At 43.3% G+C, this 13674-nt stretch overlaps 1 protein-coding gene across 7 annotated transcripts in view; it reads right to left on the reverse strand.

Moving 5' to 3' along the window:
- The window catches only part of palld (palladin, cytoskeletal associated protein), a 54206-nt gene that overhangs the window by 21689 nt on the left and 18843 nt on the right, over positions 1-13674 (reverse strand). For 5 of the 7 annotated variants that reach the window (XM_069699312.1, XM_069699311.1, XM_069699310.1 and 2 more), the window contains 9 exons: positions 11388-11563; positions 10874-10940; positions 10088-10205; positions 9909-9971; positions 7546-7687; positions 7409-7432; positions 6592-6711; positions 4212-4707; positions 2295-2330 (listed from right to left, as the gene is read on the reverse strand). In XM_069699312.1, the coding sequence (XP_069555413.1) occupies positions 2295-2330; positions 4212-4707; positions 6592-6711; positions 7409-7432; positions 7546-7687; positions 9909-9971; positions 10088-10205; positions 10874-10940; positions 11388-11563 (1242 nt within the window). The remainder of the gene's footprint in view (positions 1-2294; positions 2331-4211; positions 4708-6591; positions 6712-7408; positions 7433-7545; positions 7688-9908; positions 9972-10087; positions 10206-10873; positions 10941-11387; positions 11564-13674) is intronic. The other 2 variants (XM_069699308.1, XM_069699309.1) reach the window with 2 other exon arrangements.

The following is a 13674-nucleotide window of genomic DNA, read 5'->3' on the forward strand; positions in this document are numbered from 1 at the left end:
CCACAGGAACACGGGTTTATTTTCCCGACCGGCTCACACAATCAAATGGGCTCCAACGCCAAGATAACTTCTGGCTGCCTTACATAACACATCTGCTCCAAGCAATAGGTCATTTTAGCAAAACATTTTTGCTTTGTGTGTTTAATCCTTGAAGCAGTTTATGAGAGGGCAACCAAAACACGGGCTCATAGTTAATTTTATCCTGCTTATAGTAGTCTGAAAATAACACGTCTATCACAGTCACCAAATACAGCACAGAACTTAAATATTGTTTGTGTCTGTGTGTAGAAACACTTTGAAAAAGCCCAATTCCAGATGAACATTGGATGGGATAAAGCTCCCAGCTTGCTTCTCACTACCTTGTGGAAAATGGCTTTGCTTCTCTCCACACCCGGACCTTGGTTGAGATCCAACCCAAGCCTCTCCCCTGAGAATTTCCTTTGATTCTTATGCTGATGTCTGGCATCAACGCCGGGCATCAAACCCAAATACCTACTGGCCCTGCTCTCTCTTCCTCCAGCACAGAAAAACAGCAGGTCTGTTTTCACAGCTCAGGTCTCCTACTGCAGGAGACCCTCCCTCCTGCCTGCCAAGTCACACAACGACTTCCTCCACCTCATCAGCTCTGTGTTATGGAAGCAAAGAATCACCCCTAACGTGGGCTCCGGGGTGTTATTCCTGTGACTTACAACCATTTATTCTAGATTTGTGAACATGAGCACATCTCTCCAATCAATATAAACACCCGTGTTATGGTTGTAATTATACTTTTTCACTCAGGAGTAAAAGCTTAAACGCACACCACTCCAAAAAAACCTCAGACTAGAAAAAGGTATTAAAGTCTAGACACTTATCCCTGCAGCTAAATGAACTGCCCCCTCCGATAATAAAATTAATCCATACTGATCCCTGCTGCCTTTATGCAAATGCAATTAAGTAAAAGCTATTTATATAATATCGCCTTATTTTAAACGAACAACACATTAGGGTCATAGTTTCCACTCTGTTCATTGAATTTATAGCAGTTTAACACACTAGTTTGTTAGAAGGTCTTATTAAAAAGAACTCCTGTAAAACATGGGATTACTTCTCAAAGTGCTCGGTTGGGGTTTCACAGCTGCATGTGGCCACCAGACAAGAAACGATAAATGAGGCTGTGCGGGATGTGCCACGCGACAAACAGGATGCCACGAACTGAACGAGAAGCTCGGGGGGCTTCAGGCTGGGAGAGGTCGGCCTCCGTTCGTACAGGCTACTTGTCTGGCGGAGACATGACCTTTGGCTAATGGCAGGGCTGCTGTTTTTACTGTGTAATTACAGAATTTAAAGGGGGGGATGGAGGGGCACGCTTCCTAATTGCTTCACAGCGGGAAGCTGATTGTCTCTTGTCTCATGTTCATGTTGTTATTGTGGGAAAATTCAGAGAGAAGCTGCTTTCATGTTATCCTGTGACTCGGAGAAAGCCCAAATGTAAGCAAGAAATAAAACCCAGAGTTCCTCATACATCAAGCTACAGTACACAGAATTGTACATATCTGATTTGAAAATTAAGGTCAGTACTTATTTTTATCCTTTGTCATATCATAAGACTGATCTCATGTCTGTTTGAGAAATCCATAAGCTAGTTTAAAGATATTTTAAAATGCCACAAAGAAAAAGTATTCATAAATTTCTCCTTTGCATTAATTTATCTTGAAAAATGCTAAATGTGAACTACAATAAGAGTAACTAAGTTTCATTTGTTCCATTAAAAGTATGCATCCTTTCGACAAACAAACAATTAAATTAGTTTGTCGTTGCTGAATTATGAACCTGCGTTGTAATTCTGTTTTTATTTTTAAGTCATTTTGTCATTTTTGTCATGAGCGGTGTGTAGGATTTAATTGCATCTAGTGGTGAGGTGGCCGATTGCTACTGACTGAACATCCCTCAATCTGCCATTTCAACCATATAAATAACTCCAAATAAAAATTGCAGAATTTCCTCTCTGTAACTAGTGTTATGTTTGACCCTTCAGGACTACTGTAGAAACATGGCGGAACAACATGGCAGCCTCCGTGGAAGAAGACCCACTCCCTGTGTAGACTTACAGGGCTTATTCTAATGTAATGAAAGTAAAACAAATCTTAGTTTCAGGTGATTATACATGAATGAAAACATAATAATGATATTATATTCCAGTCTTGCCCGTAGATTCTTGTAAATCCTACACACGGGTCCTTTAATGAATAAAGGGTCCAGTACATGCGGCTCAAACTAAATCCAGAGCGTCACCCTAACAGCCAAATATTTACCTGTTATTTTCTGTCTCCTCCATTAAATTCGCAGCTCTGGAAGCACAGAATTAACAAGTCATAACGTTTATATGAACAGATATGCAACAGCAGCACCCACGAGCAGGAATCAAATCCAGTAGACATGCTGGACTGTGCGATGCAAGAGCCGAGCTTCACTGCACTGAAACCAAACTGAACAAAACTCTGGTCTGCATGCAGCCTGACATAAGCAACAGCAACATCTTGGCTAATCTGATTCTGCTCGGACACTGACTGGATCATTCTGTTTAGAGAAAGTCATCATACTGCCGAGAAACTTCAGCAAAAAAAATTCCAATCTGAGCAGATTTTCCCAAACTAAAAGGTCAAATTTGGAGTGTAAAAAAAAAAAGACTTAAAATCCACCCTGTCTTCATTCCTAGGGTGTCAAATACTGCTGAGTTGTCACAAGAGTTGGCGTCAGAGAGATTCGCACATGGTACCCTCTGCGTTATGCAGCATGGGTTGAAAAAAATCTTGTGACATAGAACAAAGGGAGGGTGGAGGTCAGAGGTGGTTGGACAGAACAAACCCAGGACAGCGTGTTTCAGTCCACAATAAAGCAACAATCAACATGTAAACATGATGATGGTTCCTGATCAGATTCAAGTTCTCGTAACCATCCTCTGGCTACCATGAATGTCCGCACCAAGTTTGACAGCAATCTCTCCAAATATTGCAGCCTCATGGTTGCGCGAAATTAATTTAAGGGATAATTTAAGTCAGTTTAGGATTCATCATCTGGAAACCATGAATGTTTGTACAACGTTTGGTTCTAATTTAACATCTACAGGATAGTTTGGCTGCTATGCTAGTGTGACCTGCTAGAAGCAAGAAGATCACCATATTTTTTCGGTTCATCCAGAGGGGAACATGAATAGATTTCTATAGCACCTTAAATGTCAATCCAAATCATAGTTTTTGAGATATTTTACTCTATGTCAACCCCACAGGGGTGCTATAAGAAAATCCAGGCAATCACTAAAGTCAGTTTGATTCATCCTCTGGGAATCATGAATGTCTGTACAAAATGTATTGACTGTTCATCTGACAGTTCTTAAGATATTTCAGTTTGGACCAAAGTGGTGGACAGGACTGACCAACTGACAAACAGACCAACACTGACATCTCTAAAACCGCATAACTATCATGGTTAAAAAGAGAAACTAAGACAAGAAAAATAAACTATTGAAACAATATGCTACAAATATTTGAGCATGTGGGGCCTCCTGGAAGTCTGGGGGATTCAGATGATAACCACATAATCACAACATCCCTGATTTGAATCTGAATGTGCAGGTTTTTTTTCAAAGAGATTTCTCTTGTTAGAAGAATAATTTCTTCTCTGCTATATCTTTCCCCCCCAAAAAAAATGCAAAAAGAGAGCGAGATAAACTCCATGCACACATGGCTTGTTCACTGCAGACATCTCATCACAGGACTATTGAAAACGAAGCCATTCACTGCCGAGCTCTTATCTAATAACAGTGACATCCTACCTGATCCCTACAGAGCTGTCAGAAAGGTGCTCAGGAAAAAACACAGCGGCTCTGTCCGGGGCCGGGCATGCTGTCCAAGGTCAGCCGCAGACAATAGGAGCCATCCAGCAAAAGCCACACAGATCTGTTTACAGCCGGAGATACACAGCAGCCGGCAGACTCGCCCTGGCACACACGATGCCACGCTGACGCCGACATAAAGGCAGGGGAATGTTTTTGTTCTGAAAAAGGCCTGGGATTCCCCCCTTTTAACGCTTTCACACAGCTGAGACACAACACTATCATTTCCACCACACCTCAGACACAACTCCCAGTCTGTTTCCCTCCCACGAGCCCTCCCCAGCGACTGGCCTGCCCCCGGGGGACACAGACACACAGGGACACGACAAGTACTCACAGCTTTGGTTTGGGCTTGGTAGGCAGCGGAGGACCATCCTTCCCCGGGGATGGAGACAGCTTGCCTATGGTAGGAGGTGAGTCTGGTGGCACGTTGGCTGGACTTGGGACTGTGACTGGGACATTTGTGGCAGGGTAGGACTGTGGCAGCGGTGGAGGCGGAGGTGGGGGCGGAGGTGGGGGCGGAGGTGGGGGCGGGAGTGTCTCTTTAGGAAGCCTCGGAGGTGACGGAGGACTCGGGGGTCGGCCGTTCCACACAGACCCTCTCTCTTTGCCCTCCACCTCTGAGCTCATCCGCACCGGAGGCAGAGTCGACACACTGGGCCAGATCTCCAGCTTATTCAGATGGAAAGCCTCGGTGCCGGGCTGAGGCAGCATCTTGGGTGGCAGCTCCAGGAGGCTGATCTCAGTGGGTGGGGGAGGAGGAGGGAAGGCCGCCGCATCCTCAAACCCTGAGCTATCACCAGACATGCCATTACTGGAGGAGTCCTCGGCTGCTGAGGGAAACAAACAAGAGGAGAGAGGGAAATGTTTAGTTTTTCTTATAGCCACCGCATACCTTGACACACACACACACACACACACACACACACACACACACACACACACACACACACACACACACACACACACACACACACACACACACACACACACACACACACACACACACACACACACACACACACTGTATCATGATGATCAGATCTGAAGCAGCAGCTGGATCCAGTCAGGCTGATGCAGTTCCTGTTTATTCAGCCTTTCCTTTAAACAGTGCAGTGAGTCCTGAACTGTGCAGAGGCCATACTGTGTGTGAGATTACACAGAAATATGTGTCCTGCTGCACTCACACCTCTCACCTTCCTCTTGTACAGACTACACAATAAAACACAAAACAAAAGATGGTCATCTTGTTACAACAAACCATACAAACTTTGATAAATGACCCCAAACTTCAGGACTTCCAGTAAACTACTGAACTATCAGATGTTGGTGTAATGAACAAGCTCTGATTCATCTGCCAGATTACTTTGGTTCTGGAAAAATAAAAATGGTTTAATTTTATAGTGGAGAGTCTGGGCCATCACCACTGGATTTCCAATCAAATTCAAAGCTGGTATCATGCCAAAGCTTATATTAATAAAATCGGCAGTCCACTGGACAATATCATGTCAGTGTCAAGTTTAGTCAAGCGAGAAAAATACACACATGTATGACCAGCATCAAAGAATGAGGTCATGAGGTCAGTACAGTGATTAAGTCTGCATAGTGAGGAGGTTGGAGGTGGTTGGATTCAACAAGTGCAGGACTTTCACCGAGACAAACGGTGTTCAAGTCCATGAGAAAACAAAAGTCAATGTGGATTTCTTTTTACTAACATAAGTAAGTAACTTACATTACATATTGAACTTACATTGCGTACTTTATGTAACATTACTTGTGGAAATTACTTATTTGAACCCAAACGGTGATCTTTTCCTAAACCTAACCAGGTGGTTTTGGTGCCTAAATCTTAAGGATTTTACTTTTCACACCTGGGTGATGCAAAACATGAGACTGGCACAGTATCATCTCGTGCAGTGCTTCTCAACTGGTGGGCTTAGACCCAATAGTGGGTTGTGAGGCCATTTTGAGTGGGTCTTTAAGTGTGTGCTGGGAAACAAAAAGTTGGAGAAAATAAAGACAAACGTATTTTGAAGTCTTCAGACTTCAAAATAAAAGCTTTTGAAAGACCTGTTTGACGGTAACAATCGAAGCTAAAGTAGTTAGCTCTCATCCGAGCATTTATAAACAAGGTTATGATTCAATAAGTCTGCCTTTTTATTTCATATTTCACACAGTTCAATTTAGATTCTTGAAACTTGATGAACAAGAGGTTTGAAAAACTTATATCTGAAGATTTAGGTAAGTTGTCTTTTCATTTCTATTTTTTTTCTTTATTTCATGTTTTTAACAGTAAATCAAGTTGTTGAGTATTACGCACTATTTTTCAAAAAAAATTTGGGCGATGACTTAATGACTAGGACACATATGGGTCCTGATTCTAAACCAGTTGAGAACCACTGGTCTAGTGGACTGACGGGTGCATTACATGCTTTAGTGTGATATCAGTTGGAAATCCACCATCATCAACATGTTCGCCTCCATCATCTGTTACTAAAGCTTGAAAACAAAAACTGTTAGCATAATAAGGTTTAGAAAAAGTCTTGTTAGGAAGTTATCAAAATTGCCATGACATATGTGTCAAATTAGTTATTGAGACTTTGTAAACGGAAAAGAAAAGAACATTTTAAGGCACGCCCAACATTCAGCTCAGACGCTGCCTCGTACCAATCGAGCACGCTGACCTGACCGTCTCTCGCAGTCTGTGTGGGACTCACCTGGAGTGACGCTGAGCTGGGCCGTGCTGTTGACGGACCCATAGGGGTTGGACGCTGTGCAGCAGAACAGACCTCCGTCCTCTGGAAAGGCCTCGGAGATCACCAGGGTGCAGATCTCCTAAAAAAAAAAAAAAAAAAACATCAGTGCACCTTTACAAACAGTTTATGATGCTAGAAGTTAGATATGTTGACAGACGTAGGTCATGATGATCGGTGCAGTTAAGACAGTTGTAAGTATGGAACGAAGTGACATGTTGACACTTGTAATAAAATTCAATAGAGACATCAGATAGACAAGTCATGAACGCTGAGGCCTGATGATGGATATGTCACGTCGACTGGTGAGTCACTATTTAGAGCAGCACTACAGATAGCAGAGAGAAGACGAACAAGCGTGAATGTAACTATTCTTGAAGGAACAGACACACTGCAGCGCAGATGTTCAGCGACGTCTGAGTCACTCACGGCCTCAAAAGAAACACCTGAAATGACCCCTGACTCACGCAGGTGGGAAATATTGGACAGAAATCAGCATGCGTGTCATTGTTTATCTGTGACTTTGTGTGTTTATGTGTTGGGGTTTCTCTCAGACTTTCTCAGGGACTCCCTCTGACTGGAGTAGATGTGATAATGAGTGTACTGTGAGACACACACTTATTAACATGTGATCTGATGTAGTCATGACCAAAGCTGCAGCTCACTTTGAGTCTCCAGACAAAGCTTGTAATCCATTACTACTTTGAACTGCTGACTGCGGTTAGAAACATGAAAGCAGAGTCAGGCTGTGATAGACCTGGGAGGAACCAAGGCGACATACCTGGCTCAGCTGCAGATCGAGGCTCTGATTCACAGACACACAGGAAGACAAAAGTAGAGATATCTTGTTTATTAGCATGTATGTGTGTTCAAATTTAAAAATCATTAAGCCACAACATGTTTTTGAGTGTGTCTCACTTTTCTGGAGAATTCGAAAATCAGGCGAGTCCAGGATCTCGTTTCCCTGTCGGTACCATCGGACCTGCAGAGGAGGGCCCCCCCGGACCCGGCACTCCAGGACCACCACCTGGCCCTCAGAGGCCTGGGCATTGTGCAGGAGCTGCACACAGGGAGGATCGAGGAGCCAGAGAGCCGATAAAAAAATAAGAGAGAGGCAATGAGAAGAAGGAGTGAGTCGGTGACAGATGATGACGACATGAGAGGAGACTGAAACCAGTAATGAAAAGGATAAATCCTCTTGAGACAGGTGACATGGAGACCGAGTGAGGGGTGAAGGTTTGAAAAACTGACATACTAGCGGACACTAATGACAGGAAACAGGACAGTATGTTGAATTAAACCATTTTTCAGTCAAGGAAGTGTCTTCCAGTGTCCTCTCCAATCAGGAATCACCATCCTATTTGTACACTTTAGATCATACAATACATTCTTGCTGGTTTTGTTTTGGCTAACATGATTCTTTACAACTTTACAGATAATTTTACAGAATGCAAAGATGCTTTCCTCTGAGAACCTGAAATCCGCTGATGTTTGATTGGATCTATCTTTCGCATTAGTTTAGTTTTGTGCATCTCACTTACTTAGTCCATTTATTTTAACCTCAGCCGAAACTGAACATCTGTTTTGTTCCAAACAGCTGTTACAAAGTGGACACTTAAAAAAAAAACCTTGATGAATTAATGAAATCGATTAATTAGTTTCTTAAATATTTAGACAATGATGAACTGAAAGTGCATGTTGTATTTGACAGGTTGTTAAATTTAAGTCATGCTTTTCAACATGTGTTTATTATCATTGACAGATGTGAATGTCCTCTGGAAGCCTAAAAAACAACAACCTAGCCCACATTTAATTGAAAATAGACCGGAGATAACATGTCAAATGTTGAAACATAGAAATTGTATTGTTTTATGAAAAAATATGCTTAATTTGAATTTGATGCCAGCAACACGTCTCAAAAAAGTTGGGACAAGGTCAACAAAAGACTGGAAAAGTTGTGTAAAGCTAAAAAAAAATAAAATAAAGACACTCATTTACTTAATAGTAAATAGCTGTTAATATAATGGACTAAATATATTAAAGTCTGCAGTATGGTTATTGTTAGCATTTACACCTTCATCTACTGTTCTAAATTCACCTGTCAGTGTGTGATTTTAGGCATTGATATTGGTTTTAGGGAGCACCCTCTCCACCTCTAACCTGAGACCTCCTCCTTACAAAGTTAACTCCCATGTCCAATCAATCCATGACAGCTTACAGTGTTGCCTAACTAAAAAAAAACATCTACATGGGAGCTGACGGAGGAGCGACATAGACTGGTGTCTCCATCAGCAGGAAGCACTTAGTGTCAGTGTGGATAAATGCGCCACTCGCTGGGTGTTTTTTGGTATATTTTGGAGAGACTAAGGGTGGACTGTACATTGTGTGTGCGTGTATGTGTGTGTGTGGGTGTGTTGGTGGGTGACATCATGGTGCTGACTTCACTCGAGGCGAACATCCTCTCATTGAGATGATTAAAGCCTGCGACGTTTTTTTTAAAGGAGGTGGGTGTGCAGAGAGGGGTGAAGAAAAACAAATGTATTTTTGTAATGAAGTGGAAAATGATTTCGGGCCTGACTGAATGAATGAGAGTGAAAGAGACCTGACCCTCATGGGTTTGGCAGGCCCGTTTGAAGCTCTGCCTCAGCCCGTCTCAGCCCTGCCATCACAAGACACACAGCGCCGAGGGAGAGCGAGTCGGGGGTCTGTCGGGGGAAATATTGAAGAGCTGGAGCAGGGTGTTGTGAAGCCGGAGGAGGAGGAGCTCCCATCAAAGTCTTATTTTTTATCTGACCCCCACTGCTGAAAGCCACAGCAACGCACGCTGTTATTATGGGAAGGCGGAGAGTCTGAGGACATGTGTATCAGGTTCTGGGCATGTATGCGTGCATGTACTGCATGCATGATGTAGCGTATGTAAGTATGTGTGTATCTGTGGCTGCTTTTCATGGTTTGAGCTTCAGTCCCGCAGCTCCATTTAAGGGTATAGCATACAAAATACTTTAGACAATAGTAGGTTTCTATATTTGTGGCAGCAGTTTGGGGAAGGCACTCGCTGCTCCACCAGACTTAGAAAAGATCTAAGACCTTTAGGATGAGGTGAAAAGCCAACTGGTTGATGCTTTTAAGGCTGAATGGAAGCAAATCCCTGCAGCCAGGTAAGACTCGAGGCTGATATAGCAGCATAATTATGATCATAGTACCGGAATGACTTGCAGCAATCACATATATGCACAATGTTTGTTAATTTTCCATGTGTATTATGTTGTATGCAGACTTACCTTAGTGAAATAAGGAGGGCCGGACACATCACCACCATACAGTGACGACACTGGGCTCTGCATCTAGAAGAGAACACAAACTTTGCTTTGTGGACAGGTGGGAGACATTTCAGACAGCGAAAGAACATTTTCATGTCTTTGATCATGTGTAGAAGTTCATGTGTGATGTTGGTGTTTACCCGCAGTGGGGGCTGAGACAAGGACTGCACCAGGGTCGAGCGATGAGGAAGCACCTCGGAGGTTTTGGGTGATGATGAGCGTATCGTCAGGGACATTGAAGTGGTCTTCTTCTGCACTCTAAAACAAGGAAAGAATAAATCAGCACGCGAGCAAAAAAAAAAACTTTGCAGAAAGAAAAAGGAGGACTTTCTCATCTCTAAATGCTTTTTAGTCAAAATATGATAATTGAAAGAAAATTGTCTGCCCAGCAATTAAGATGATATCAGTGATCTTGGCTTCAAGATGTAAACAGAAAGAGAAACAGAAAGATAAATCAGGAAGTCGTCCAGATGGAGGCAGATTTATACAAAAGATAATAATCCAAAACATTTAGAGGAGAAGAGAGCACTTAGTGCGGTGACTGTTAGATTGAGTGAAAAACAGTATTATTTTAATCATACAAAGTTGAAGATCATGGTCCAACTTGTCTTTAAATTTACGTTTACACAACTTTTTTTGAAGCAGAACAAAATCAGAGTTGGAAGAGGAATAAATGAAGTGTGTGGAAGTGACGTGAAAGTTTAACATTAGGAAATAAGTGCAGAGGACAACTTTGACAGGGTGTTTTTGTTGTGTGTTAGATGTACTGAGTCGGGTTATGGCTCTTTAAGGGCCTTTTAAGGGGCAAGTTAAATAGGAGCAGGCAGCAGAGCTGATTAGCTGCTGCAGGGCTCAGTTAACCTGTTCAGGGGTTCAAGGTTCACTGGGTCATGGGGTCATGAGATGTCATGCAGAAACACACGTACTGAGGCATGGCTCCCGATCTGGATTTTGACGGTGCGCCTTCTCCTTCTGAGTCTGATGATGAAGCCCCTGAAACCGGACAAAAACAAAACCAGTTACTGCTATGTGATACAGGCCATTTTCGTCAAGACAGATGAAGAACAGATTCCTCGGAGAACTGCTCTGCTGGTTTTAAAAGTGCTACCCAATGCACCAAAAGTAGCTCCCCAGCTTGGATTTCTTTGTTCTAAAAATGTTTTGAGAAAATGAAATGTTTTAGTAATGTTTTCAGGGGGAAGTATCTTTTGGTCACATAGGATTCTCTGAAAACATTCAAAAAAATATGTTGTCCTTTTATCATATCCAGTGTTATCCACTAACATCAAGAGCTCACTTGCACTTGAAGAACAAACCATGCAAGCATTACAGAGCATTAGCCACCAAGCGAGCCTACATTAACTAGATATATAAGTCAGTAGGCACATCAGTCTTTGCATTGGAAGTTTAATAATTGAATTGTCACATTTCATGTCTGACCTTCGATGTAAACCTCAGCAGAGGTGTTGTCTGCTCCGAGACTGTTGGAGGCCACGCAGGTGTAACGTCCCGTGTCGTCCTCGAAGGCTTCAGTGATCACCAGCGTGTGCAGGTCACCATCCCTCCAGATCTGGATGTCGGGAGAGGTGTGCAGCTCGCGGCCTTCACAGAACCACCTGACAGACAAGGTAAAAATAATACTTTAACATGTCATGACGATAACAAAAACTGCTTTATGCTACTGAGCACAGTCTCAGACTAAGTTTCTCAGACCTCTGGTAACAGGAATCACGATTGAGATTTATATCTTTTTTCAATAAAGTCTTATCTCACGAGCAAAAGCCATCACTCTTCTTGACAAAAACATAAACTTAAATACACCTCTGCAAAATATGATGGACGCCTGCCAATCAGGGCATTAATAACTAGTCATTCACAGCCTCCCTCAGGGAATGTCTGAGTTTCCATATCTCCCAAATGTCAGCCACCCTGAGGCACTGACGAGATGCCGGATTACGGGAAGCAGAGACCTCCTTTTCCCTCCTTCCAATCAGAGGCCTGTGTGTCGGGCAGGCGCCCCGGCCCCTCCTCCCTGGGGTTTGTTTCCTGATCTGGGACCCAAGAGGGATGAGAGAGAGAGTCTACAACACAAGCCAGCTTGATCTGTCTCATCTCTCTTCACAGGGTTATGATTAAAACAGACCCCACCCCCAGCACCATGTTACCACATCAAACGACGGGGGTCAATTCACCCATTTCCTCCAAACACACACAAGTCCTGGCTTTGAAAGTCCCCAGTCTGTTGCTTTTATCAGCACTAATCCTCTTTTGAAAGTACATTATAACGCATCCATCCACACTCCAGTGACACCCCACACTGCATCAACACCCTATTAAAAGAGAAGGTATGTATGTCCCAGTCCCCTCTCGACCCCATGCATTGACAGGAGGAGGGGCAGGAATTCCCAAAACACCAGAAGAACAGCTGTTGTGTCCATCCAGAGCCCTGACCTGAGGACATTCCTGCTAACTCAGAGCTCAGCATAAAAATTCCCGACATCCGGGCTGCACGGCCATTATAGGATTTCATACGCTCTGGTGTGCCAGTCAAACAGCAGACTGACTGCTCTTCTAGGCAGCAATCAATCAGCGGAAACATCCAGACAACACTTCATACCGGAGGATTTACACCTGACAGAGGGGGTGTGGGAGCGAGGCGGAGAAAGTGAATGAATGAATGAACAGGAGGTGAAGGAGCATGAGTCAGGCCGGGTCAGACAGGAAAAATGATTGGCTTTTTTCATGACTGAGACAGACCACACTGAGCAATCCATCAGTATCAGTGACAGGTGGAGCAGTGTCTCTGTTTCTCTGCTGTACACTCCTCAGAGTATTTTTCTCTGTCTTATCGTTTGTTGGAGGGAAACAAAGGAAGCTGAGCAGGTTGTACCATGCAGCCAGACGCCGTAGCATTAAATGATAAGAAACAGATTGTGACACGAGAGTAATGAAGAGCTGCTCATGGCACGAGCAGGGAGATGTTACCCCCTGGTGTGTCAGCCCTCAAAGCAACAAAGACCACGAGTCATCAGACAGTCCAGCAGCTGCGTCTGCATCAAAAAGCAGACAGAGGAAGAACTGGGACAACACAGGAACATGATTTTGTTATAAATTACGCAAGCCAAATTAACAGCAGCCGGCGACCGCCAGCAAAAAAGCTGATTGTTTGAGCAAACCGATATGTCTGTGTGGTTTTGAAATCCATTTTTCCGGATTATAACCAAAGCCAAGAAAATGGGAACACGACCCGCTTGGGTTGTCTGCCATGTCTGCTGGGAAAGTCAGGTTTCTTCTGTTGGTTAAACCTCATTGCTTTCTTTTAAGTGCATAAATCAAAATGGACTTTGCAGCCATGTGCTCTAAGTTTGATGAAAGACTGCACAACACAAATCCCCCTTTCAATATAGGGAAACCATTTGGAACCTTTTTTGAGTGCCGTTAAATGAAACACATGCAGGAAAGGGCTTGATGTAACACATGACATCATGAAACTAATGACTATGTTTTTTGTGTTGGAGGTACTGTAAGTGCAGTGTTTTGTGCATGTGTGCAGCCATAGTAAACAGAATCCAGCAAACTGCAGGGGGATATGTTTTCCAAAGGCTGGCCTCTATCTATCCAGGACCCCCCACACACACCTCTCAACCCCCCAAAAGAAAAGAAAAATAACTTTTTCCATGCCGCAACCATTGACTGTATATAAAACTGGACGTAGCTTCTGAGTCTG

This window comes from Brachyistius frenatus, unplaced genomic scaffold (assembly GCF_029030835.1).
Source record: "Brachyistius frenatus isolate BFR_SWC_R1_liver_20210118 unplaced genomic scaffold, ASM2903083v1 Contig_29, whole genome shotgun sequence".
In the NCBI taxonomy this organism is placed as follows: domain Eukaryota; kingdom Metazoa; phylum Chordata; class Actinopteri; family Embiotocidae; genus Brachyistius; species Brachyistius frenatus.